The sequence below is a fragment of the Gekko japonicus genome, unplaced genomic scaffold (genome assembly GCF_001447785.1).
Source record: "Gekko japonicus isolate JY-2015 unplaced genomic scaffold, Gekko_japonicus_V1.1 scaffold299, whole genome shotgun sequence".
NCBI classification, from domain to species: domain Eukaryota; kingdom Metazoa; phylum Chordata; class Lepidosauria; order Squamata; family Gekkonidae; genus Gekko; species Gekko japonicus.
The window spans coordinates 1229777-1257533 of record NW_015170896.1 but is presented as its reverse complement, the minus strand read 5'-3'; the positions used below and the strand labels follow the sequence as shown (position 1 = coordinate 1257533).

At 47.7% G+C, this 27757-nt stretch overlaps 2 protein-coding genes across 2 annotated transcripts in view; both read right to left on the bottom strand.

The window, feature by feature from the left end:
- Positions 1–4853: 4853 nt before the first annotated feature.
- LOC107116588 (17-beta-hydroxysteroid dehydrogenase 14-like) lies at positions 4854–9325 on the bottom strand. Its single transcript, XM_015418526.1, has 4 exons — positions 9220–9325; positions 7300–7344; positions 5138–5238; positions 4854–4865 (listed from the first exon to the last, which is right to left on the bottom strand). Exons 1-4 carry the CDS (start codon positions 9305–9307, stop codon positions 4854–4856), a joined length of 246 nt encoding a protein of 81 aa, XP_015274012.1. The 5' UTR covers positions 9308–9325.
- Positions 9326–26219: 16894 nt separating this feature from the next.
- The window catches only part of PLEKHA4 (pleckstrin homology domain containing A4), a 41460-nt gene continuing 39922 nt past the window's right edge, over positions 26220–27757 (bottom strand). Inside the window, exon 21 of the mRNA XM_015418525.1 lies at positions 26220–27451. Coding sequence (XP_015274011.1) covers positions 26853–27451 — 599 coding nt within the window. The 3' untranslated portion in view covers positions 26220–26852. The remainder of the gene's footprint in view (positions 27452–27757) is intronic.

Genomic DNA, 27757 nt, shown 5'->3' with positions numbered 1-27757 from the left:
TGTAAGCTTCCCTGAGACTCCGAGTGAAGGGCGGGGGATAAAATCCAGCTCTTCTTCTTCTTCATTCCTACTGGTCTGATGAAGGGAACTTTGATTCTCAAAAGCTTATGCTATGAAGCTCTTTTTGGTCTCTAAGGTGCCACGGGACTCAAATCTGACTGTTATTAGGTTAGTCAGTGTAGGAAAGCAGTGCAGAAGAATCCACTATTCTCCTGACTGGAAATTGGGAACCTAAAGGTATTTGTGTGCTAACAGCATGAGAAGTCTGGTGATTGCCTACGCAGTCAATTCGGCCTTGGCAGAGATAACAGAGAACTTGCCTGCACACACACATTCCTTAAGGATGCTAGAATGCTTGTAAATTTCCTTTACGCAGAGAGAAGGAGGGAGAGAGGAGGGGGAGGGAAATGGGGGGAAACTGAGCTTATAAATAAACGCTGGGAAGCCAAGAGGTTTCAATCAGTTCCTGCAGCCATTTGTGTCCTGTCGTCTTTGCATCGTTTGAACCCTGCACCCCCACGCAACAAGTCAGTTTATACACTACTTACTAATACAACTTGGAATAATATACAATAAATAATGCAAGGTCTGAAAAACAATACAATCATTTTTTTAAAAAAACCACTGTCAAGCCCAGAGTTTAAAACACCTCTAGGCACGAGTAACCTCAGCTGCCCCACGATAAGGCAGCCAGCCTACTGTTGGGACTGGATACAGGAATCATATTACCCTCTGCTGAAAGGTGGCTGCCCTCTGTCTCCTGGGACAATTCAAAGTGCTGGTCCTTACCTCCAAGACCCTAGATGGCTCAGGGCCGGGGTACCTAAAGGACGCTCTCCTCCCGCACAATCCAGCCCACCAGCTAAGATCCGCCTCCCAAGCCCTGCTCTTTGTGCTGCCGCCTTCAGAGGTGAGGCAGGTGCCGACTAGAGACAGGGCATTTTCTGTGGTGGCCCCTTGCCTTTGGAATGCCCTCGCTCATGTTGTGCACCTGCCAATCACCCTACTCTCTTTAAAGTGCCAGTCTAAAACATTTCTTTTTACCACAGCTTTTAACTAAGGAGTCTGCTGTTTTAGGTTGTCTGGGCAATCTGTTTCTAGCCTGATGACTGCCATGAGGGATGTTGTTGTTGTTTTAGATTGGTAGTATGTTTTATGTTCTGGGTTTTTTATTGGCTGTGTGGAGAAATGCAGGCCACTTTGAGCCACATCAAACTATTGAGAGTTTCCGGTGGGGGGTTTAAAAAAAAAAACACCCCACATTCATTGCAAAAGGTTTCTCCCTTGGTAGAAGGTCAGAAAACAGGTTGCGATTAATTTCCCCCAAGCACACCCTTCCCATTGATGGCTCTCACAGTCGCCCAGTACTTAAGGCTGGGTTACATAAAGACTTCTAGCTAACAGAGAGCAATCAAAGGGCCATCTCACTCCCTGGCAGGAATGTGCCCCCTGAGACCTGGGGATGCCAAATACTAGATGGTATCTTTTCCTGGGAAGGACAGGAAGAGAATTAGATAAGAGAATTAAAGGGAATTAGATGAGGATATGGAGCAGAGGTCCATCAGTGGCTATTAGCCACAAGGTATAGATAGGGACTCTGGGGCAAGTGATGCTCTGTCTTCTTGGGGGGGTCAACAGTGGGAGGGCTTCTAATATCCTGGCCCCACTGGTGGACCTCCTGATGACACCTGGTATTTTTGGCCACTGTGTGACAGAGTGTTGGACTGGATGGGCCTTTGGCCTGATCCAACATTGGCGTCTCTTATGTCCTTATGTTCTTAAGAGAAGGGCGGAAGGCAGGCAGCCCAGGCAAAGACTCAAGATAACGGATGACTGACATAAATCTGTAACTTTAAGTATCAAGAGGCTACTGTAGAATAACCACAGACAAGGTGTGTTAAGAGAAGGGACAGAAGAATGCATATGCATGGATCTTTACTTTGTAGCCCTGCTTGATCCGTTGCTTTGCAGAGTATGTGTGTGGATGTTTTCATTTTAATAAAATTCATTATATAGAATGCTGGAAGTTCGTAACCACAACAAGCCCCACTCAAACACATTACTAAAAGGGAGCCCGGGAAAGGAAGTCAGTTGGTCAGTAGGTGGCTACATCCCTGGGAGCACACAACCCTAATTCTGCATCTAATGGGAAGGAATGCCAAAAGGCCAACTGGTGATTATTCATAAACATGGAGAGGATGGGGTGATACGGACCTTTGCAGGAAGAAAGAGGCCACTAGTACCACTTGAGCCACCGCAGCTCCATCTGCCTTGGTAGAAGGTCCGAAAACAGGTTGTGATTAATTTCCCCCAAGCACACCCTTCCCATTGATGTCTCTCACAATCGCCCAGTACTTAAGGCTCGGTTACAAAAGACTTCTAGCTAACAGAGAGCAATCAAAGGGCCATCTCACTCCCTGGCAGGAATGTGCCCCCTGAGACTTGGGGATGCCAAATACTAGATGTTATCTTTTCCTGAGAAGGACAGGAAGATAATTAGATAAGGGAGTTAAAGGGAATTAGATAAGCATACGGAGCAGAGGTCCATCAGTGGCTATTAGCCACAAGGTATAGATAGGGACTCTGGGGCAAGTGATGCTCTGTCTTCTTGGTGCTTGGAGGGGGGGGCTTCTAATGTCCTTGCCCCACTGGTGGACCTCCTGATGGCACTGGTATTTTTGGCCACTGTGTGACACAGAGTGTTGGACTGGATGGGCCTTTGGCCTGATCCAACATTGGCGTCTCTTTTGTTCTTATGTTCTTAAGAGAAGGGGGGAAGGCAGGCAGCCCAGGCAAAGACTCAAGATAATAGATGACTGACATAAATCAGGGCCTGCAAGACCGGAGCTCTTCCGCCAGGCTTACGAGTAGGAGCCGCCACGGCCACTTACACCACCACTCCTTTATAGAGAGAGACCGCCAGGGGGTTGGGCAACATCTTTCCAGTACCCTAGCCTTCCCCTCTGCTACACAAGATGTTAGGAGTTTATACGTGCATCCGTAGAAATTTATTTTAATCTGTTTTAATTTTTGTATACTGTATGCACCTAGTGCCCTATGTGAGCCGCCCTGAGCCCGTTTGCGGGGAGGGCGAGGTATAAATGCAATAAAATAAATAAATAATACTGTAGAATAACCACAGACAAGGTGTGTTAAGAGAAGGGACAGAAGAATGCATATGCATGGATCTTTACTTTGTAGCCCTGCTTGATCCGTTGCTTTGCAGAGTATGTGTGTGGATGTTTTCATTTTAATAAAATTCATTATATAGAATGCTGGAAGTTCGTAACCACAACAAGCCCCACTCAAACACATTACTAAAAGGGAGCCCGGGAAAGGAAGTCAGTTGGTCAGTAGGTGGCTACATCCCTGGGAGCACACAACCCTAATTCTGCATCTAATGGGAAGGAATGCCAAAAGGCCAACTGGTGATTATTCATAAACATGGAGGGGATGGGGTGATACGGACCTTTGCAGGAAGAAAGAGGCCACTAGGGAGGTGACTTACAAGCTCTTCCATCAAAAGCATCGTTATTAAATTGGAATTTGATTTTCTCTATACAACAACCACACTCAAAGCTTTAGTTCCTCTGTGCTTAGCAGTACTGAAGAAGTTGATTGTGACCTCTGAATAACCAAGAAACACGCTCACTCCTAGGACCACCTGTCCTGATTCTTCCCGGAGCCCAATAATTTTGTAAACAACTCACAGTTTGCAGCATTGTTCACCCAAGGTTCTTTTAACTGTATGTGTTTTGAGGTTTGCTTACTTTACTCTTTTTGGCCATTTAATTGCTTGTTTATAGGAAAACTTAACTTTACACAATTCATTGTTAGGTTTTGTGGTTGTGATTCAGAGGAGATTGAAACAATCGAACACGTATTCCTCCACTGTAGTTTGTATGATGACATTCGGGCAGTCTATCTAGAAGCCATACTTAAGAAAGATGTCAAGCAATCAGATGACAGAATGTTGTACCGTTTATTGGCTTCACAAAATACAGTGGTTACTGAAGCGGTGGCTAATTTCTGTAACTGCCTTATAATGAGGAAGCTGTGTGTTCAATCCATGAACTGAAGGGTGACTGTTTATGATTCTGATCCATGCCAATAAAGGTTTTGAATTGAAGTGCAGGAGACAAAGAAGGATGGGTGGCAAAGGAGCCTGGGGAAAGAGAGGAGAGGAGACAGAGAAGGATGGGTGGCAAGGAGCCTGGGGAAGGGGAGGAGAGGAGCAACCAAAGAAGAGGGTACATGTGGGGGGGCTGGGACAAGGCCAGATCCTGCTGTGGGAGGGGGCACTCCGGGACCACATTGATGACGGTCTTTGAACCGTGTGCTGCCTGCAACCTGAAAAGGCCCAGAATCAAGGAGGCAGGGCTGGAGTTGAGCCCCGCCTGACTGCAAAGAAAACCACAAGAAGGGCATACAATGACAGCTGGAACAGAAGAAGAGGAAGACGTTCGCCTTTATTGGCATAAATTGTCGATATAGAACATACAATTTAAGAGCAAAATAAAAACATGACAGAAGGAGGAGAAGGAGAAGGAGGAGGAGATTAGATTTATACCCCACTCTTCACTACCCGAAGGAGTCTCAGAGCGGCTTACAATCTCCTTTCCCTTCCCCTCCCCTCAACAGACAACCCTGTGAGGTAGGTGGGGCTGAGAGAGGTCTCTCGAGAACTGCCCTTGAGAGAACAGCTCTGAAAGAATTTATGACTGACCTAAGGCTACATCAGCAGCTGCATGTGGAGGAGTGGGGAATCAAACCCCATTCTCCCAGATGAGAGCGCAGACTCTGAACCACTACACCAAGCTGGCTCGAAGCGGATGCAGAATCCATCAGGAGCCCTAGTGCAAGGTCTGAAGAGACACACGAAACTGAATAGGCCTGCAAGTAAGATCAAGGAGGACACCAAACGTGTAGGAAAGCGCTTCTGAATTTTCAGAAGAGGGGCATCAAGCTAAAGGAAGGACCCAAGAGAAGGAGGTTATCGCAGGCTGAGAGAATTGTGAATCAGAATATGGGTAAACAGTTTTTTGCTGTTAAGCAGGGAGTGGAAAGAGCAGACCTTGGAGATGCTGAAGAAGCACCCCCCCCCAAGAGCACCTTTGTTACCCCAGTTCTAACCTACCTGAATGTCACTGTCAATGCGGACGTCACAGACCTGGAAGCAAGCCTCCCCAGCACACTCAGAATCCTGAATTTCCTTCTGAATCAACTGTCCCTTTTCCGCTGCAAGGGGACAGAAGGGAGCAGGTGCAAGCAGAAAAGGGTGTCAGTTTTGGATTGCTCTCGCAAACTTCATCCGCAGCTGTGGCCAAGCTCAAAGTACAGAGAAGTGCATCAGCTAATTGTATGGAATTCTCTCCCCTCCCTCTGTTGTTTTCCCCATGGCCTAATTTATACTATTTTGCAAGCTCTTTGGAGGCAGGGACCTGGGTTTTGTGGTTGCCTATACAACTTTATACAACATATGCTGTACTAAAAGAACCTATAGAACAGTGGCATTATGAGAAAGACAAAGGAAGGGCACACCTCTTCTGAATTACTCCCATGGCATTCGATCTGCTTCCACAGAACTGCGGAAGATAAACCCCCACGTGAACACATAAAACTGTTTTCTATTAAGCCAGACAACTGGTCCACCTGTATCAGTATTGCCTGCTCTGACTACCTGCAGCTCTCCAGGATCCAAGTCAGTTGTGTGTGAACACATAAAACTGTTTTCTATTAAGCCAGGCAACTGGTCCACCTATGTCAGTATTGCCTGCTCTAACTACCTGCAGCTCTCAGGATCCAAGTCAGCTGTGTGTAATGTTATATTTTGTTGTATAGACATACATATTTATACCCGTGCACACATCTCATATTCAAGTCTACATTCATCAGATGATGAAAGCACTTGTTAAAACAGATCAAACATCACCACAAATCCATTCAGCACTTGAATACTTAACTGTTCAGTCCTGAACACTTGTTGATTGTTTTCTGCACTAAACTACTTAAGTCTTTTAAACCATGCAACCGAAACTTGCTTTAGCTCTTTGCACTTCAGTGTGTTTTTGACAGTTTGGTTCATTGGGACTAGCCTTTGCAGGGTGTTAAGAGAAAGGTCACTCAAAAACACCTGCTACAAGAAATAATGTACTGCCTTTGCAAAAAGCCAAACCCATATAACCATCTCCGGTTAAGCTTCCTCAAAACTATTTGCATGATTACAACTTCCACAACTAAATGACAAGCAGCCACTGAATATTCCAGGCTATTACGTCAAACCGTTAATGGGCCCATGGCATACTTGTAATTCGGATGCCCTTTTAACTCATGCATAATTTAGGGCATGCAGTATAACTGCAGGGTCAGAATGTTACAGTACGAAAAATGATGGCCAATCAAAGCTCTATAAGATCTGGGAGCAGATAAAGCATCTTTAATTAACGAAAGTGAGCCAATAAGAGGTTGGGTGCATACGGTACAGCACATAACAAATGTGATGACTCAGGACTTGGGGAAAGAAAGACAGGATGTCCAGGGTTTGGGACAAAAACTCTTAAGCCCTTTTTGAATACACATGCCCACTTCCCACCCTTCAGTGGATGCTTTTACTACTCATGGAAATGGTTGTGCTCAAAGAGAGCCAGTTTGGTGTAGTGGTTAAGTGCACGGACTCTAATCTGGGAGAACCGGGTTTGATTCCCCACTCCTCCACTTGCAGCTGCTGGATGACCTTGGGCAAGTCATAGTTCTGTCAGAGCTGTTCTCTCAAGGGTAGTTCTCAAAACAGCTCTCACCCCACCTACCTCACAGGGTGTCTATTGTGGGGAAAGGAGTTTGTAAGCCATTCTGAGACTCCAAGTGAAGGGCGGGGTATAAATCCAATCTCTTCTTCTTCTCTTCAAAGGCAAGGAAATTTGCTGCCAACGAGTTCTGTTCACTGCTGTATGGACAGCCTACGCTATTATTATTTTGGTGCATTTTGCTCCCTCCGAGAAACTCAGGGAGCCACACGCGATTCTCTCCACCTCCATTTTATCCTCACAACAACCCTGTGAAGAGGGTCAGGCTGAGAGAGAATCGCCAGCCCAAGGGCATGCTGAAAGTTTCATGACAAGCAGGGATTGCAACCTGGGCCTCGCCTAATTACACGACACCACATTGCCAAGGAAGACAAAAGGGGTTTGATAACTAGTCAGTGTGGTGAACAAACAGCCCGGGCTTTGAATGGATACCGCCCCGACTTCGCTGCAGCCATACATCTCATCCCGGGGGGGGGGGGGGGTTCTCTAGTCTTACCTTCAGACCCTGGTGCACAGAAGACCACCCTGGCTCCTTGGCGAGCTGAGAAGAGGGAGGAAATGGGGTGGGGGGGGAGAAAGAAAGACAAAAAAATTACATGTGGACTGACATCACTCGATTCTCTGTTTAAAAAGTATATCCCATCTTTCCACCATCTATACAACAGCTTACCGATGCATTTTCAACAACATGGCATTCATCTCTTTGCACAGGAAGGGCTCCACAGGAAGCTCTCGCACTCTAGAACGTACCAAGAGTCGCCCTCTCCCTACGCCCCATGACTGTACCAAAGAGCCACACCAGAGGGCCAAGGTGTGGGGAGCGCATGCCCTAACTGGAAGTAAACCATCAAACACACACCCAATTCTGGGAGTGAAGCACACAGCAATGTCTGGATTGGGGGTCAGAGTTGCTGAATGGCTTGTTGATTTCTGTACACGCAATGCCTGGCGGTCCAAGTGATGAAAGGACTGTTCGAAAACCATTGCCTTCCAAGCCATGGGATGTGGCCCATTCAATCATGCCAGCAATGGCTTGCTACTCCAACCACAGAGGGATGACTGTACGTCTGGGAGACAGCCCAGTACTTGGAAGACTTTCGCAAGCAGACAGCTCCCAGGCTCCACCACAAAAGTCTGTTTCCCACCCCCTCTGGCCATCACAGATTACTCCAGCCCAGACCAGTTCAATGGAGGGGGGAGAATCATCAAGTCTGCATTTGCATCTGATGGGAACACCATCTACTTAAATGCCAAGAGGGAGATGGCCAGGAGTTGTTTATGATTTTGTGGTTTCCCCTGGGGAAGATTCTTTGGTCCAAAAGCATTTCGAAAGATAGAAATCATCTTTTGAAGCATCCTGAACTCGTTTGGTTCCCCCCCCCCCTTTTCTTTCTTTCTTTTTTCAGCTTTTAGGCATTTCCACTATTTTTTATGTTTTTATCAGACTGCAACTGAAGCTCCCCGTCATTTCTGCAATAAAATTTTGAGATTTCAGAGCAAGGCAATGTTAAAAACATCAGTCCTAGATAAGGCATGTGGCATATCCCAGCCACTGCCCTCCTTAAAAGGATGCTGGAGTAACAATCCGTAGTGTACTTTGCTGGCACCTGCTTCACACTCCACATACGGGCTACGCATATCCCTCCCCACATGATGAGAGGAACTTTTAATGGGGATGCGGAAGGCAGCATGTGGGACAGTTTCTCTTAGCCCTCCGTGACCCCCACACAAAAGGAACTCTGCTGGATCAGAGGCACGATCCATCCCGTCCAGCGTCCTCCTCCCCACACTGACCAATCAAGTCTCCTCAAGAAGTGCAGAATCTGGATATGAAGGCACCAGCAACGGGAACTGCTGACACCGAGTTTCAGTCTTATAAGCCCACTGGACTTCAATGGATTTAGAAAGGTGTTTAGAATCACACTGCTGATCTACCCTTCTTCTGCCCCTCCACCCCTCCTGGGGGAAAGTTCCTTCTTCTACAGGTGAAAGATTGAGATTGAGCTGCCAGGGTCCAGCCTTCTTTCAGATCTGCACACCTGGTCCAAGCCTCTAGCTCAGGTCGCCATTTGGCCCTCTTGACGGAGGCTCTGCACCATCCTGGGCAAATAGTCAGCCCCCAAAGTTTCCCCCTTCATTGCACCTTGTCAGGAAATAAGAAAAAAAAAAAGAGGCAAACTTATTCTTTAAATAAGTTCACCCAGAGAGAAGTAGAAACCACGCGGCTTCCATGCCGCAACGGCTGTTTAAGACGAGATTTCTGCATCTGAGCAGCACCTTCCCGCACCCTTCATCTCCACGCGCATCTGGATTCGGGAGCCAGCGCTCCAAAACGCCAGCACCTTTTTGCAAAACAAACAACAAAACCCCAACCCCTGCCCCCTCTTCCTTCTGCCCCAGTTGCTTCCCTTCTCACCAAATTCTTTCACCATGGCCAGGCCGATGCCACTCGTGCCCCCGGTCACAATGACCACCTTGCCCGGGTACCGCAGTCCGGTTGCCATGCCTGCAGCTGCTCTTCGACTCCGCTCTCCCTGCCGAATGAAATCCAGCCGCTTTGCGGAGTTCAAATTATTCCATTGCTTTCCCCCAGGGAGCATGCGCCACGTGTCGGGGAATGCTGGGAAATGTAGTCCTGGCTCTCTTTAAAAAAAACGAAGTCGACAATTTGGCAACCGTATGACATTCGCTTCTTGGATTTAAACCACTTCACCACCTTCTGGGAAGCGGTGTGGGGGAATGGCTAGACTGCAGAACCGGAGAGATCTGGATCTGAATCCCTTCAGAGGAGGGAGGATAGAATGGGGAGGGGGTCGAGCCATATACCCTTGGTGGGCGGGTGGGGTGAAAATGGGAAAGATCGGAGGGCACTTCTGAAGAAAGCTGCACATATAGTTAAAACACAAGAAAGAGATATCAGAGGCAATTTTTTGCGGACAGTAGAGATTTCCGCCACCAGCTGCTCCTGATTATGAGGCTTGGAACGAACGAGATAGACTGAGCAGATTTGCAGCTGCCTGATAGAGCTTGGGAGAGAGATGTTCTCCTAGATTTATGTTTGCCACAAGGGGTGAGATCTTTTCATAATTATTTACTTTATTTATTTCGGCTTGCATGACCAAAAGTCTTAAGCACACTTATACACATTTCTAAAAGTACCATTCATAGAAAAACATCAGAACTTATTTAAAACAATACTAGATCATAAACAGTAGGGTGCATTGTCCAAATATGAGTGTATTACAGTAGGTGGAATAATCAGGCAAGATAAATCCTCAAGCGGGTGAACACAGCATAACATCAGGAAGGTTTAAACTTTCCCCTCTTTTTCCCTTTTTTTGTTTGCCACCAGGGGCCAGAAACATGGCTACTGCTTTGGTAACTGAATTATCAACTTTGTCAGATAAGAAAACAGAAATTGACCAGGGAAGGGAGGGAAACTTTTCTTTTATCAAGATAGGTATAATATACTTCTGCCTCTCCATATTCCAGTTGGGGCAGGCTAACAATATATGATCCATCGTCTCCACCCTACCTTGATTACAGTCGCATGTCCGTTCAGAGAACGGAATGCCATGAAAGCGGCCAAAGACTATGTTCGACGGGAACGTGTTCAGTCTAGCCAATGTGAAGGCTCTACGAAGTGCTGGACTTTTGAGAGTGTAACAGTAAGTGGGGATCACAACCGGCGGTGGAAGGCCGAGAGATAGACCCAAGCAGGTGCGTCTAGCTCTGCAAAGTGTACTGCTGAAGTCCAGTTCCCTTAATTTTGTTTTTATGAGTTTTATGAGTTTAAAGACCTCCTTTTGCTGTAAGGAGGTAATACCAATATTCGAGGATTCTAATTTGGATTCAATTAGCTTAGTTCTATTGCTTGTATAGGCATCTCTCTGAATCAGGTGAGTGAAGCCTGGTCCACTAGGGGAAGCCCCTCGACTTTCTTTATTGATAAACAGTTTGAATGCTAACAGCCATGCTCTTCTCTCAATTGATGGCTGTGCAAATTCTACCCTAAGGGCTGTGCCTGCCACGCATCTCGGCACTGCCGCGATGTCTCTAAGGAACATGTGGAGAGGGGAGTCTAATATAAGAAGGAATGAGACTCTATTGATGTATTAATATTTTTGTTTATTTCAGTTCTGATGGAACCTCAGAAAATACGCTGCTATTTGCTATTTTAAGGTCCTGTCCATACGAGGCCTTTTGAGCCGGGAGCGGGACGGAACGGGGGCGGAGCAAACGGGCGCGATCCCACCGCAACATCTGGGAAGCGTACCATCTCCGTCCCTGGTCCGGCCCTTCCAGCGCTGCTCCGCACCAAAAAAGAACCACCTACCGAGGTGGTTCTTTTCGAAGGGCCGCAGCAACGCTGACCGTGGGATCCTTGCGCCGGCGCATCCCCGACTCCTGGCCGAACTGCGCATGTGTGAGCATGCGCAGTTCGCCAGGCTCCCCTCCCCACCATCGCTTACTCCCCGGCATCTGATCGTGCTGGGGAGCAATGGCGCCGCGGCTCGGGGGATCCGTCTCAACTTTGCTACGGCTCACATTAGCCGCAGTTCGAGCGTCCTTTTCCCTGCCGTGTGGCAGGGACCCAAGAGTCTTATACTCACAAAGAGAATTTATTGCGCCTTATGCCCTGTATGTATATCACTGTCCTTGGAAAAAAATTGTATTCCATACAGGTAAATTACTGGAGTTCTGTGGGACTAGTGTTTGTGAAACTGAAACTGACTAGGTGCTGTTTGGATATTTGAACATAGTGTAAACCTGCACTTTGATGTATTGTTTTGGTGAAACCTCTGTTTGATAACCACAGACCTTTGATAACCTTTGATAACCTTTGATAACAGAGGTTTATTTATATAATAGCACAGAAAAAAAATAAAAATAAAAAGCACAAAATAGATCTACCCTAAGCATACATGTGTTATACACAGGCCCCGGTCACACGGGCCGGATATCACGGGGGGGAGGCGTGGCTGTTTGCCCCGGAGTGAACTACCGCGCGGCAGCCAGATCAAACGTCCCACCTGACGTCCCGCCGACATCCCGTGGTTGGGGGGAGGTGCCGATTATACCTCACTCTTGCGGCGCGGCAAAGAAGCGGCGCCGCAGGGGTTGTGTTGGGTTTTTTAATCCAAGTGTTCGCACCCGTGGAGACTTGACAAAAAAACACTTTTCATGATGGGACATGGGCGGGCGCCGGATGCCACGAGATAACACCAGAAACATGATCAGACGCCCGCCCTTGCCCCGCGGTTTCCGGAAACTAGTACCTCTGAGATACTAGTTTTTTACAGCGCATCTTTGGAGTGAAACCTCGGGTGAGCCACGGGAGCTCTACGCTTCCCAGATCTGGAGGTGAGATCGCGCCCGGAAAATCCGCCTATCTTCCGTCTCTCTAGCATGCCTAATGCTCTGTGTGACCGGGGCCAATGTGTCATATATTTTTCCATATCTTCCTGACACTGTGACCCTCAGTTTTTGTTTTACCCACCTGGAGGCTGGCGATCCCAGCAATAAATATCTGCTTTATGGACATCATCTACAGAAGCCAGGAAAATGAAGTAAATCCAGTGAGGAATAATTAAAACAGCAACAGCATATTGAGCCAGTTTGTCAGAGGCTAGGCCACCCTTTAAATCATTCCATTGATCAGTCCTAAAAGAGGTTGTGGCTTTGTTGCTTCATCATCAGGCATCCGTGCCTGGTTTCCTAACTTAACAATCAATAATAGTAATGGTTAAGGAACTAAGTGTGTGGTATTATTTTGTGGTCTGGCCAGGTTTTGGGGCATCTTATTTGTTTTGCCCGACATTCTATGAAGGACTGGGTGAACGGGCCTTTCTTGCCCAATTAAAAAAGCCACCGCCCTGGTGCTTGATTGCAGTTGCAGGAGGCAGATCTGGGTCATGTTCTGTAAGAAGACAAGAGCAGCCATGTTGGATCATACCAGTGGTCCATCTAGTCCAGCATCTTGTCTCATACAGTGGCCAATTAGATGCCTTCAGATGGCCTAATGTAGCACAGAAGCCCAGGCCTCCCACTGCTGCTGCCCCCAGCACTTGTATTCACAGGGTTATCATCTCTGAACATTACAGTTGCCAGTCCCCAGGTTCTGGCGGGGGTTCCCTGGGTTTTCAGGGTTTCTGCCTGCCACCAGCCAGCTGGCCAAAAGGGGAAACCACGCCCACAAATAGCCATATCCCCAGGTGATGTCCCTGACACAATGACGTTCCCTGGAAGTGATGTCATTGCATTGACAACGTCACGGGGGACACTCTGGTTTGAAGGCAAAACTCTATGGTAAATTTGCCCTCAAACCATAGAGTTCTGCCCTCAAAGCAGAGCGTCGCCGATGCAATGATGTCACTTCCAGGTGACATCATCGCATCAGGGACATCACACAATATCCCCACCCCCTCTAGGAACATCGCCAAAATCCCTTCACTGCCAACAAGGTAGGACCTGGCAACCCTACACAGGGAGATTCCATTTAGGGCTGATTCACATGTTTAAAAGTCCACACCCACGCCCCCCACACTGACATTATACAGACATGTTCTGCGAAGTTCCTGGCTTGGAACTTAATTCCCAGGTGTCGTGAGAAAATGTGTGGCTACACGTGTCTGTGAATGCATTCCCCCCGTGCCACCCACACTCTCCTTTCGTTCGTGTGTCCCCTGAGTGTTGCCTCCTTACCAAAGACAAAGGTGTAAGCTTGAAAACCACTAAGCGCTGGCAGAGACACTCTAACAAGAGTCTCTTCTTAAAATAAAACTTATCTTTATTAAGAGAAAAACATTCAAAGGTTTACCAACACAGTACACTCCTATTTCCTAAATGCTGATAGTGAATACACAGAAAATAAACATGCAAGCAAAGTTCTATCCCACCCAAAGCATGCAGAAAAACGAAAGACCTTCTGGGCTGACCCCCAAAGTCTCTGGAGAGTAAAACCTCTCCTGATCCTTCAAAAGCCAGCGAAGGTCTGTTGAGACTGACTAGCTTTTATACCAAATGATCAAAGAGGTCCCCCAATAATTAAATTACAGTTGTAAACAGTGTTCCCTCTAAGCTGAGTTAGTGTGAGCTAGCTCACAGTTTTTTAGCCTCTGGCTCACACATTTTTGTCTTAGCTCAGGAAGGATGGCTCCAGAGCAAACTAATTTATGCAGTAGTCAAATCGCTTGCTCACAACTTTAATGCCAGTAGCTCACAAAGTAGAATTTTTGCTCACAAGACTCCACAGCTTAGAGGGAACATTGGTTGTAAATTAACAGTTTGAAGTTTAGAGGAGATTGCTTCCTTGCGTCTCACACAACAAAAGTTACATTTTTATATACAGGATCAGTACAGTGTCACTGTTTTTTCCTCGTGTTCCCAACATGAGAGATAAACTATTTTTTGATGTTATCTCTGAGATGGAAGTGGGGTGTGTGAATCTCTGGGGAATTTCACATTACCCAGTTTCTCCCAGTTTCAAGCCGGTATTCTTCCGTTTTGAGGTGAACCGGTACAGGGCTGCCATTTCACACATGGATTGCTTCTACCGGAAACCATCCGATTCAGAAGCGGTTTGGCATTTCAGACACACACCGCTTTGTTTTCCCGCTGTTTTCTTCTTGTGCGGGCGATCGATTTTTTTAAAAAAAATAGTAGCTTTATAGCGCTATAGCTCTATAGCAGTATAACAAAACACTCCATGCATTCCAATGGGATTGATATAATGCTATTCCGTTTAAGCGCTATAACGCTATAAAGCGAACGTTCAAAAAAAAAAACAGCCGGAGATCGCCCGCGCGGGCGAAAAAAGGCGGGAAAATAGCGTATCCGAACCGGGAGAGGGAACTGGAGACTACTCAGAAGCGGTTGACAGGTAAAACGCTTCAGTCCCGGTTCCTAAACGGGACTGAAGCTTTTGTGTGTGAAATGGCAGTTACATTCCGGTAGGGAACCGATTCTCAAACGGGTTCTGTCTGAAATGACAGACCAGAACCCGTTTGAGAACCGGTTCCCTACCGGGAGATATCGCCTGTCTGAAATTCCCCTCTGTATCTCCAGAGTTCGTTTGCCTTCCGGACTGAAGTCGGTCACTGCCCAAATGGCCTTTCCTGCCAGCTGCAGTTTATTGTTATAGGTATTGTGTGTCTCACACCTGTGGAAATTTACATTGATTCAGATCCTGGGAATGGAATGTGTGAACATCTGCATGTGTGACTGAGAAAGAGATTTGCCTGGAACAAAGGACTTGCAAAGAATCATGGGGTTTGGTTCAGTGAAGCAGGCCAAGCCCGTTTGCTGTAAAGACAGAGACAGATACATGGATTTTATAATCTATTTGGTGCATTTTTAAACCCAAACCTTCTATATTTCTAAAATTTCCTACCATACCAGGCACGCGTGGGCCTGGTTCAGACTGGAACCCTGGCACACAAGAGTAGGGTCTGGGGCCTCCCCCCTCCACTGCTTCCCCCCAAAGAGCTGCTATTTGCCAGTCAGGGGATATTACAGCTCCCTGGGACCACTTTGAGTCAGGAAAACAGCACAGGTCGAAAGCTTAAGCCCCTCCTCCTCACATGGCATAGTCCCAATCCAGTGGGGCCCTGCGTGCCTCTGAGTTAAATTCCCAGATGGAACCGCGTGTGCACATCTGACCCCAAAGTCCCCACACATCCACCACGTGGGCTTTGTAAAGCAGTCATCATGGTTCATAGCCACTGATGGAGTCATCATTTAGGAACTTGTCTACTACCCCTGGAAAAGTGGGACGTTTTGTGGATCGTCCTGAGCAAGGGAATGGTTCTGAGCATGCACAGGAAGCCCTTCTCTCCTAGGAACAAGATGATGAATGAGCTTTGTTTGACAAAGGAGGACCCAGGGCTGCCAGCTCCAGGTTCAGAAATACCTGAGATTTGAGGGTGGAGCCTGAAGGGGTGGGATTAGGGAGGGGAGGGACCTTGGTAGAGTATACTGCCATACAGTCTACCTTCCAAGGCAGCCGTTTTCTCCAGGAGAAGTGGAATTAAAGTTTTGAATGAATGAATGAATGAATGAATGAATGAATGAATGAATGAGCAATCTGTGCAGTCTGAAGAGCTGTAATTGCAGGATATCTCAAGCCCCCACGTGGGGGTTGTCAACCCTGGTATCCCATGTCCCTCCTGACACACACACCCCAAACCTATCACTGGCATAGTTTCTCTTGCATGTGGCCCAGAAGGGAAAAAGAACAAAAACTCAAAGTGCTCAAGAGTTGTAAGTGATCCCAGAACCAATGTGGCCATCTAGTGCTCAATGACTACGAAAAAGATGCTGGCATTCTCATCCATTTAGGAACAGTTCATATTAGGCCCTCTTAGGGTGCGGTCAGATGGCGTACTGGGAGCGGTTTAAATTGCTCCGGCCCCAATGCGGGTTTTTTTAACCTGGAGGATCGTGATCACACTCCCCTCCTTGCGTGGGATCGCTGCACAGCCACATTGCTCCCCGTCGTCCACACGCGGGAGCGTGCGTCGGTGTTGTTTTTCTCTCTCTCAGTTTGGGCATGCGCACAGACAGCCATCTGTAGAACTAAAAATTTCGCGCGTGCACAGAACAGCGATTTCCACTTCAACCCAACTGCTGTAACACTTCCCTTGAAACGTTTACCCCAAAAATGGCCTCCGTGAGATCTTGAACTCATCTAAACGCTAAAACTAGGCACTGTTTAAACACTGTTTTTAATAACACGGTGGCGGAGCTCCCCCTATGCGCACACCGCCAATGCTTGGGAAAAAATAGTGGGCAAAAAGCGGAAACCTCGGGCAGCTTTCGAGCAGGGAGGGGGTTTAAACCGGAAGTGGCTCGACACCGGAGGCACGATCACACAGGGGGGAAATCTGTGGACCGGAGAATCGGGAAAACACCACTTGGGGACCTGGTATCAAAATACTCTGGGTTAAAGCAGTTTTGAGCTGGAAAGCGACGGCTGGGGATGGGAGGCAGATGTTGACTGTGTGATCGCGCAGATAAAATCCGTTTCTGAGGCGGGCCGAAAGCAGACTAAACGGCTCGTCTGACCGCACCCTTAGAGGGCCAGACAGGCCTGGGTCACTTGTAGATTTTGAGGCCCTTAGCAGTAATAATATTTTTTTAAAAACCTGGTGACATAGGAGGCTCATGGAAACAATTTGCAAAACTTATAAAAAGCCAAAAAAAAGGAACAAGTGTATACATCTGAGGCCTTTTGTGAGTGTGAGGCCCAGACCAAATGGGCCTCTTGATACCTCCCCCTCTCTGTCTGTCATGGGCCCTGGGTCATATTGTTCTGTTTGGCCATTTTGATCTCCATGCTTGGACCTACAGGTATAACTTTGTCTAAAAAACCTGATAAGGGATCAGGGAAGTAACACGTGGGATTTAATAGTCCTTAATGGCATATTTCTCTTTCCGGCCTTGAGACTGTCACACCCATGAGAGATTTCAAGGAAAGACAAAGAGACACCTCAGAGGTGTTTAGCTTGTTTGAACTGGGGCGGTGTGGTGCACTTAATGAATACATTATGGTGGAGAAATTTATTCCACTTCAGGTTACATCACACTATGGAGAGTTTGGGGCTACAAAATACCACATTCGTTTTAAGAAGTTTCTTTGTCGGTACAAGGACAGGAAACAGGAGAGCAATTAATTTCCCTCAAGCACACCTTTTCCCTTTGATAGCTCTCACAATCACCCAGTAATCAAGACTTGGTTACGCAAAAACTTCTAGTTAACAGAGAACAATCAAAGGGCCATCTCACTTCCTGGTGGGAATCTGGGAGAACCGGGTTTGATTCCCCACTCCTCCACTTGCACCTGCTGATGTGACCTTGGGTCAGTCACAAGCTCTGGCACAGCTGTCCTTGAAAAAGAGCCATTTGTGTCATGCTATTGCTTTAAGGGATTTGGTCCTTGGCTTTAACTGTGGTCCTTTGGACCAGCCTCCCTGAAGGAAGGACTACAGTTTCTCCTCTAGACTCCTGAAGATGCCTCTATGGTTACTGTGGGTTTTTTCTTTGCAAGACTGAGAACAGATCTGGAAACAGGCCTGGAAACTTGCCTGGACACTGGAAATGGCACCTGAGATTTAAAAGGGGCTACGCGAAATATGCTTTCTGATACTTATAGAAAAATATTGGTATATAGGAAGGAAGGAAATAGAACTTTACAAGACAAATTCATAAAAACAGGACTTCCTTTGATCGTATAGAATCAAATCAGATGTGAGCACCAACGTTCCCTCTAAGCTGGGAAGCCTTGTGAGCAAAAATGATACTTTGTGAGCTACTGGCATTAAAGTCATGAGTGAGCAATTTGGCTGCTGCATAAATTAATGGGCTCTGGAGCCATCCTTCCTGAGCCAAGACAAAAATGTGTGAGCCGGAGGCTAAAACATTGTGAGCTAGCTCACACTAACTCAGCTTAGAGATAACACTGGAGGTGACAGAGACTTCCCAAATGCTAGACTGTATTTCTTCCTGGAAAGGACAGGAAGACAAAGATTGATGTGCGGGGGGGGAGGGATGGACAGAGGAGTTAAACTTCTTGGACACGAGGGAACAAGGTCCATTTCTCTCACTTTTGCATGCACTGAGATGACAGAAACTTGACCAGAGAGAGATTAATTGGTGAGAGATATCTTTTTTCTTGGGCTGGTTCACAATTTTATACAGGCCAGTTTTTTATTTGGACTCCCCCTCTGTAGAGAATCATTTCAGACCTACCTGGCCCTTAAATATTTCATGTTTTATGTGTCTGCAATATGGTCTTAGGCTACTGAAGAATGCCCTCGGGGCTGAAATGTCTGGTCTAGTGGCTTTTTATGAAACATTCACTTGTATGACTTTATGATTATTAAACGTGCAAGCCCAATAGGCTGCTGTATATGATACTTCTATTTTATATGGATGTATAATGTTTTAATTGCTAATTGATACATTGTGTAATAACTATTCCATTATATTTTTTAATGCTTGTTACATTCCCTGGAAGGCCAGATAATGAAACTGAAGCTCAAATACTTTGGCCACCAAATGAGAAGGGAGCACTCACTGGAGAAGACCCTGATGCTGGGAAAGATTGAAGGTCAAAGAAGACGGGGACGGCAAAGGATGAGATGGTTGGACAGTGTCATCGACGCAACGAACATGAAATTGAGCCAACTTCAGAAGACAGCGGAAGACAGGAGGGCCTGGCGGGAGCTGGTCCATGGGGTCGCGAAGAGTCGGACTCGACTGTGCGACTGAACAACAACAACATTCAACCTATGCTGAGAGAAGGGACAGAGGAATGCATGAATGCACCTTTACTTTGAAACCTTGCTCAGTCCATTGTTGTGAAGGATGTGTGTGTGGACATTTCCTTGTTATTAAATTTCTTATTAATTTGAATACTAGTAGTTTATTCTGTAACTTTGATAAACTCCACTTGAACCTATTACTAAAATGGGTGCCAATGGAAGAGAGGTAGTTGGTCAATATATTGCTAGATCCCCAGGAGTGTATGAGTGTGGTAAGCCATCCCTGCACAGGCTACTCAGAACAAAAGCAGGAGATATAAAGCCCTTAATGGTCTGGGGCTTTCATACCTGCAGGATCACCTCTCAAGGTTAACCTCCCATACCCCCTCTGGTCAGCATCTCAGGGCTTCTTGCAGGTGCCTGGCCCCTGTATTGCCCATTTATCTTCCACCCATGCCAGGGCTTTCTCAGTTGTTGCTCCTGCCCTTTGGAGCCAGCTCCCTGATGAGACCCACACCCAAATCTGCAGGATCTTCTTCTGTTCCTCAGGGCATGCTAGGCCATTCTGATTCGTCAGGCTTGTGGCTAAATTTTGCAGAACTGCCCATTGTCTGTATCTGGTAATTGTTGATTGGGTCACTTTTTTGGAATTTGCTTATACCTGCTGATGTTTTATGAATTTCCTATTGTAATTGGATTTTACTAGCCAGTGCTGTTTTAATGTTTAGATGTATTTGATGGAATGTTTACTGTCAAATATTACTGTAAACCACTCCGAGACCATACAGGAGAGGATGTCGTATAAAAATGTAAAAAAATGAATAAATAAAAGATATGGGCAGGTGTCACAGCTCAGGTGGGGTGTCACCTGATGCTGCCACCACTCTGGATTTAGGATCCCTTGAGAAGGCCCAGAGCACCCTCCCAGGCCTTCAGACCTCCCTTTTGGCCGAATAACAGGCATGAGGACCAGACAGAGTGAACAATGAAAATTGTTTATTTTATAAGGGGTCAAACAAACAAGGTGCAGACTTATAACAGTAATAGGGTGAAAAGAAATCAAGTGCCCTAACGCATCTAAATATATACTGTCCCTAGCTCACTATTCCAAGTGACACTAGACTACTCATCCATCCCTCAGGATGAGGGTCTCTTCCCTGCATCAGCCTCTCCTGGCCCTGTTCCCTGGGAAGAAGAACAGCTTTTCCTGCTGCACCAGATCTTTTATTCCAAGCCCTCCTCTTTTCCTATTGGTCAGTTTTGGTTCCAAAACCTCGCAGGGGCTTCTGGGAGTTGTAGGCCCAGACTCACTTACTGCTAGCCAGGCTTCCTGGGCCTAGTAGGCCTCTGGTGGCACAACCCAGATCATGACAGCAGGGCATTAGGCAGAGCCTGTAAATAGCAATGTGGATGGAGCGTTAGGAGCCGTGGGCCTTCTTAGCAGGAAATACTCGAATCGACCAGCTGGTGGCAGCAGAAATACCACAGGGAAGTAAGAGAGTTGAGTGGAGTCAGGAGAGTGGTATGGCACCAGGCAGAGACCCAGGATAGCTTCTAGGGATGCCAGCCTCCAGGTGGGACCTGAGGATCCCCTGGAATTACAGCTCCTCTCCAGGCTAGACATCAGTTCCTCTGGAGAAACTCTATGGCACTGTACCTTACTGAGGCCCCTGTCCTTCTCAGGCTCCAACCCCAAATCTCGAGGCGTTTCCCAACCTGGATCTGGCAACCCTACCCCCCATCCCCCGCTGGTGGCCAGGGGGGACCCTGGAAACCCTATGACTGTCTCAACCTCTTGAGAATCCAAAGCAGAACAATGCTCATGGGTCAGTGGGGGCATTCTGCAACACACTGCAGTGGAAAGGTCTGCCTCCCTCCTTTGAGATTTGTGTGTGTTGGTTTAGACTCACGGGGTGGAGAATCCCTGCTGGTTAGTTCTGTTTCTTAGTAAGTACTGTAGGCTGCGCGGACTGCCTTGTCCTGAAACCAGTTGCCTGCTTCTATCCCTGCAACTGAACACCCCATGTCTGCTGCGTGAACCTAAGAGCAGGAACCTGAGTGAGTACCCTGGTCCCGATTTGCAAGCAAAGGGGAACTTCGCAAGGAGAGTGTGGGACGGGTTCACAAGTCCAAAATACTCACCAGCAGGGGAGCCTTGGCCGGCTCCAGGAGCTACAAACTCAGCTTAGAAGGAACACTGCCCATGTCTGCTGCGTGAACCTAAGAGCAGGAACCTGAGTGAGTACTGATTTGTAAGCAAAGGGGAACTTCGCAAGGAGAGTGTGGGAGATGGCAGCAAGTTGACTGAGCATGGGGGGGGGGGGAGGCGGTTGCTCTCTGTGGAAATCAGAAATGGTGTGTTAGAAAGACTGTTTGCTCCCAAAAAGCCCTGGTAATCGGTACACCTTCTTTCCTCGGATGTGGTGGGTGTTTCTCGTGCTCCCTTTTTCAGATCAGATCCTGATCAAGGAGTAACCTGGGTGCAGATGATTGTGTCCCAGTGAACCCGAGCACCGATTGGGCCCCATTAACCTCTCTTCCCTGGCATGTTTGTGGAAATGTTTGTCGCAAAAAGCAAACAACAACAGGGGAGACTAAGACAGGCAGGACGGGAATCGGGAGACTAGAAAGGCCAAGACCAGTGTAGGGCAAGGAGACAGTTGATCTGACTCTCGTTTATTCCCGATGAAGTTGTAAGCTATTTGTATGTTTAATGCTTGGGAAAACAGCAGGGTTTTAGAAAAGAGTCTGTCTGTGTGAAAGGCCTTGAGTCAGCTCAGGAAACAGGAATGTGCCTAAAAACCAAAACCATTTTTGTCAATCACAGTTTTCTTTGTTGTTGGATTTCTTTGAAGGACGATTTATGGTCCATTGCTCTTGTAATGTATTCAGAAGCTGCCCTGAATGCATTAAGATGAATGTGGAATCATCTCATAGGGAAGCTATGTTAAGCTTCGTCTTGGCCAGGGATTCGCGCCAAGACTAATGCGACCAATCACATTCAAACAGACGGGAAGCGGGAACGCTTGTGATTGGACTATATGCGCTCAACCTGATAGGTTGATATCTGTATAGGAGGTGTGGCTACATTAGCCCGGAATTTTTAAATACCAAGCAGCTGCAATGGAATAGCTGTTCGGGCTATCGAATGTTGTACCGTGTTGGAGAAGTGATCATCGAGCTGAATAAACCTGAGTTTTTGCTGAAATCACTCTCTGACTATTTGTTAAGCACCAGACTTAACAGCTCTGCATTAGAACAACACAGCATTGGGCCCTGCATCTTCCAACACAGTATCCTCCTTTGTAGTGCCAGGCACCGGGATGTCTGATAGAAGCCAAATATTGTGTCAAGAATCACATCTTATGGGGGAAGCTCCCGTCCTATACAGATGTAGAGGACCTTGAAGAATGCCAGATGAAGACCCCAGTGTGCCTTATTGTCTCTAGGTCAGATAAGCAATGCAAATGCCTGTAACCTTATCCCAAATCGGGGTACACCAATGGAAGTTTGCCAGCTCATACGAGACCAATGTCCCTGGGACCAGTAACATCCCTCAGTGGTGGCGAACCTATGGCACGGGTGCCAGAGGCGGCACTCAGAGCCCTCTCTGTGGGCACGCGTGCCATCGCCCCAGCCAGGCCCAGACCATCATTAAAGTGTCGAAATCTCTGCCATATAATTTTAAGTAAATGAAAGCATTTGGGATTGCTTCCCTTACTTTCTTTGGATCAGTTAATGTATGAGTTGTTTTTTCTAAAGTAAAACCTCAGTATTCGGGTTAAATTGCCGTGTTGGCACTTTGCAATAAATAAGTGGGCTTTGGATCGCAGTTTGGGGACTCGGTCCCTAAAAGGTTCGCCATCACTGATTGTAAACCACTGTGATGTCATTTTGGGTATAAGATCCTCCGCCCTTCCTGTCTGGAGCAGAGAGCAGCTTGGCTTTAACGGATGCCTTAGGCATTATGTTCTGTACCTCCTGTTACTGCAATAAAATACTTATCCAGCTCAGTGGACTCCGCCTGTGTATCCTCCCATCGGGACCCCGGGCACGCACGGGGCACAGGGTTTGTACAGATTTGTGCAGCACCAGGATATGGATAACATGAAGGTTTTATTGAGTATACAACAACTTGGGTCCGATTGTACAAGGGAAGGCAGCAGTAGCAATGGATGACATGCAAGGGAAGGTGGCAGCTACCCTCCCCCCTGTTCCTACAGGAACTCATACAGAGGTCTCACCCCCACGTTGGATGCTGCTCTGTGCAGGCTGCTGTTCAGAGGTCCTTCCTCCAGCCAGCACGGTTCTCGTGCCTCTGAACTATTTCCCTCTCGGGATCATTTTCTTCCTCTCCCAGTTTTGATTTCCCTGCATCGGTTGCTAGATCCAAGTCCCCGCTTCCTCACCAGGAGAGTGGGACGGGGGCGGTCTTAATGAAACGGGGGCAGCCAGGTTGACGGACGGGCCCCTTTCAGAACTGTGAGACCCCAGAGCTACCCAATGTCTCTAGAAATGCCTGGAGGAGGAAGGAACTGCTCCCCCCACCCCGTTTCCTAATAACGGCGGCCCCTCCACTCCCTTCTGAATTTCCCCAGCCACTGGCCTTCTCTCCACCGTTTCTCCTCCCCCAAGCCCAAACCCTTCCCTTACACATATTTTTCTTTCCTTCTGGGAGTTGTAGGCCCAGACTCACCTACCGCTAGCCAGGCTAGCGGTACCTGCTAGTACCATCACCTCCTCTGATTCTCTCCCCTTCCACCTGTTTCTCCCCCTCTTTTGTCTGCAGCTCTGTGCTGGAGACTGTGCTTGCACCAGATGTTTTTTGTGCGATTTGGGCTCTACTGGTAAGCAGGAGCTCCTTTGCATATTAGGCCACACACCCCTAGTGTAGCCAATCCTCCAAGAGCTTACAGTAGCCCCAGTAAGTAGAGCTCTGTAAGCTCTTGGAGGATTGGCTACACTATGGGGGTGTGGCCTAATATGCAAAGGAGCTCCTGCTACCAGTAAAGCCCTCACGACATCTACAATACTTCGGACTGGATTAAAATAGAAGTCGCTACTTCATTGTAACAGGCCCTAGCCTTCAGGCCACGTCCCTTGTGCATGCTTCGACAGACACCCTATAAGCATCCTAGCCATTGTTCCGGCAGTATCAGAAGCTAATCCATTAATTTTTCCCCCCTGGCATAACACAACCTCAGTTAACTTCGAAGCCAGCTGGAAAGAGAGTTTGCATTCCCTCTGCTGTTTAGGGTAGGTCTGCCCAGTACCCAGTAAGGCCCAAGAATTATCCATTCACAATGTAGCAAATTAATTTTTAAAAAATTACATGATCGATTGAACAGTCTTGGGAGGACTCAAGATGCCTTAGAGAGACAGCCGAGACAAAAAATAAATTAAACCCCAAACCATAAAAATACAGGTGCAGTCCGTAGGGCTGCCAAGTCCCCCCGGGGGGCGGAAAACCCCCCGCCCCAGAGGCCCGTTCCCCGACACCGGGGAATCGGGCCCCGGGGGGAACCCCGCCCCAGCGTGCACGTCACAGGGAAGTGACGTTATGATACCGGGCACGCTGGGGGCGGGGCCATGGCCATACAAGGGAAAACTCTATGTTTTCCCTTGTATGGTCGTGGCCCCGCCCCCAGTGTGCCCGGCGTCATGACATCACTTCCCTGTGACGTGCATGCAGCGCACCGGGATCCGCACAGGAGTCCCCCGCTGGCAAGGTAAGTGCCACTTGGCAACCCTAGCAGTCTGGCACTGAGCAGACATACCCTAATACAGTAGGCCTTCTTTCCTTAGACTCTAACTTGCCTCGTAAGCTTTATTTTCCTCTCTAGGGAGAACTGCTGTATCAGCATTGCTATCTCCCATGTATAACTGCTGGAAATTTGCCATCTTTGCAGAAGACAAGCACCATGAAACCCCTTGCACATACTTACAAATAGACACTCACCTAGTCACCTGTGGCGATTAGTAGTTGCCTCTGGGTGACCGGGCAGGGTGGCTCTCTTTTTTTTGGTAAGATGAAAGAGAGTTTTGTTTTGGTTTTTTTCCCCCCCTTGCAGGTTAATAATAAGATCCGCATTTGTGGGTGGGAAAAATTTAGAGCTGCAAACCTCCCGGTGATGGCTGGAGATCTCCTGCCATTACAACTGATCTCTACACAACAGAGATCAGCTCACCTGGAGAAAATGGCTGCTTTGGAAGGTGGACTCTGTGGCATTCTACGGCACTGAAGTCCCTCCCCTCCTCAGGCTCCACCCCCAAAATCTCCAGGAATTTCCCAACCTGGAGCTGGCAACCCTGGAAGAACTATTAAAAGATATGTGTGGTCTGATAACTTGCATAGCAGAACAGGCACATTAAGAAGGAGCTGGGAGATAGAGCTAGGAGGTCTCTGGTTCAAATGATGCCTCTTTGCAGCTCTCCTTTGTTCACCTGAGGCATGCCGCTCATCCTCGGCTTCCTCCCATCAGCGATATGGGGGATAATAATACTGGCCTACCTTACAAGAACATTGTAAGGATTCTAGACAAGGTAATGCACGTGAAGCACCTTGGACACTTAAAGCATTATATTTATACATTATTATTATTATTATTATTATCATCATCATCATCATCACTCCAAGCAGTAATGTGTACCTCAGGAAAAGGCCCAAATGGATATGAAGGTGGGAATTATTAAAAAGCAGGAATATCAGGGTCTGAATGTATGCCCCCAGTTGTGTATTTGCAGGGGACGCCTTAGGCATGAGAAACGTAAGAGAGACCTTCCCCCGACCCTCTCCCTGACCAAGGCCCAGGGCTACTTTTGGGCAGGAACGCACAGGAATGGAGTTCCGGCTGGCTCCCAAGTTGGCCACGCCCAACAGGAAATCATTAGCATAATAGGCCACACCCAACAGCAGAAACTCATTAGGATTGGCTACATTAGGGGTGTGTGGCCTAACATGCAAAGGAGTTCCTGCTACAAAAAAAGGCCCTGGGTTTTGACAACAAACAAGGCAAACAGAATACCAAGCAAAAGGTGGGTGTGGCTGGATGACCACACTTTGGGTAACATGGGGGTGCGGCCTAATGTGCTAATGAGCTGTGCTGGCAGGGGTGTGGCCTAATATGCTAATTAGTTTCCAGTGTTGGGCATGGCCTATTATGCTAATGAGTTCCTGCTGGGCTTTTTCTACAAAAAGAGCCCTGCCAAGGCCTAAATGCTCGTCATCAGAAGGGGACAAGTGACCAGAGCGTCCCCTCCACGTGGCCTGGGGCTTCCTTTCCCCCATCTGGAAGAAACAGGAATAACAGAGTAGCAGGCAGTGAGCTATTGCTGGGATCCAGGGGTGGGATTCCCAGTCCTTCCACTGCTGGGAAATCTTGGAGGGGAGTGTGAACACAATGAGGGCTGCACGGAAGCTCTGTGCCCAGCAAAACATGGCTCTAAACTTGGGTGTGCAAATTAGTATGAAAGCAGTAGGCTAGTGTGGCGTGCGGTGGTGTCCTTGCGGATAAATGCACATTCATTAATAAAGGGGGGGGCGTGCGCGCATGTGCTTGAACGTGAGCACTGGCGTATATGAGAACGTCACGGGGTTTCTGAGACTGTAGCCGGATCCTTGGGATTTAAACCAAGAGCTTTAAAGCATGGCTACCAGCTGGTGAACCCTTTGGAGTGCTCTCTGAGATGGGCAGCTCTATGGGCACTGTACCTGTTCCTTTCCCGTGGGAAAGATGCCAGAGGTGTCAGGGCCCATTTCTATATTCCCACCATCCACCCATTGGAGCTAAAAACTGGATTTCACCAGTGTGACCTTGATAGGTTGTGCAGTGTCATGAATGTATACCACCTGATGGGACTTCTTCTCACCTCTCCACCCAAGACACCTCCCATTGCTTGGACCCTGATTACCTACAGGGCTTTGTTCAGATGCCCACATTTCACAGTCCCAAAACGGAGGTGAATCCCAATTGGTTGTTCTGGAGACAGAGAAGTTCTGATTGGCTGATGGAGGCAATGGCGCCACCCAAGGTGGACTCTTTCGAGACGGCTCCTCATTGGTTGATTCTAGGCGGTGCAATGTAGACTTCGGAACCTTGGGCTGTGATGACGCCTGATTGGTCTCCTCTGAGAGAGGTGATGACCAATTGGAAGCTTCCGAGGCACATGACACGTGATTGGGTGTCTGGGATGAAGGCAGTGTGTGATTTGCTGCTCTGGAGTCTCCACGACAGCTTAGTTTCTGAGGGTTTGTCTGGTTGTGCTTGGATGCCACACTGCTGAGCTCTAGTTCATCAGAGTTACTGTCACTGGGGAGGTGATGATGCTCCAGACTATCACGTGACCCGGAGATCTTGTCTAAGGAGGAGCGAGAACTGGTCTTTCCTGCGGAGAGGGAAATGGGATTAGAAACCTCTGTCTACTACCCAAGGCACCTGAGTTCATGGGGAGCAAATGGGATAACTTCACAGAAAGTTCGCAAACTGATGGCTGATCCGTAGGGGCCTCTGTGGCCCCTAGCCGAAACCCTGAGCTGCGGTTCAACAGGCCAAGGGCTGAGTCAATATTTACTCATTCACGTTCCTCAAGCAAGCGACTCACTTCTGCGTTAAAATTTCAAGCAGAATCCCATTAAGATAATATTGTCCAATAACACCCTTCAGGCAATTTCAGGTCAGGAAAACCGCATAG

Excerpts from the sequence above, each read along its gene's own strand:
- LOC107116588 (XM_015418526.1), bottom strand. The coding sequence starts at position 9,307 with ATGGCAACCGGACTGCGGTACCCGGGCAAGGTGGTCATTGTGACCGGG. Across the intron at positions 7,345-9,219 it reads GGCCATGGTGAAAGAATTTG|CTCGCCAAGGAGCCAGGGTG; the intron begins GTGAGAAGGGAA and ends CCCTCTTCTCAG. Across the intron at positions 5,239-7,299 it reads CTGTGCACCAGGGTCTGAAG|CGGAAAAGGGACAGTTGATT; the intron begins GTAAGACTAGAG and ends GTCCCCTTGCAG.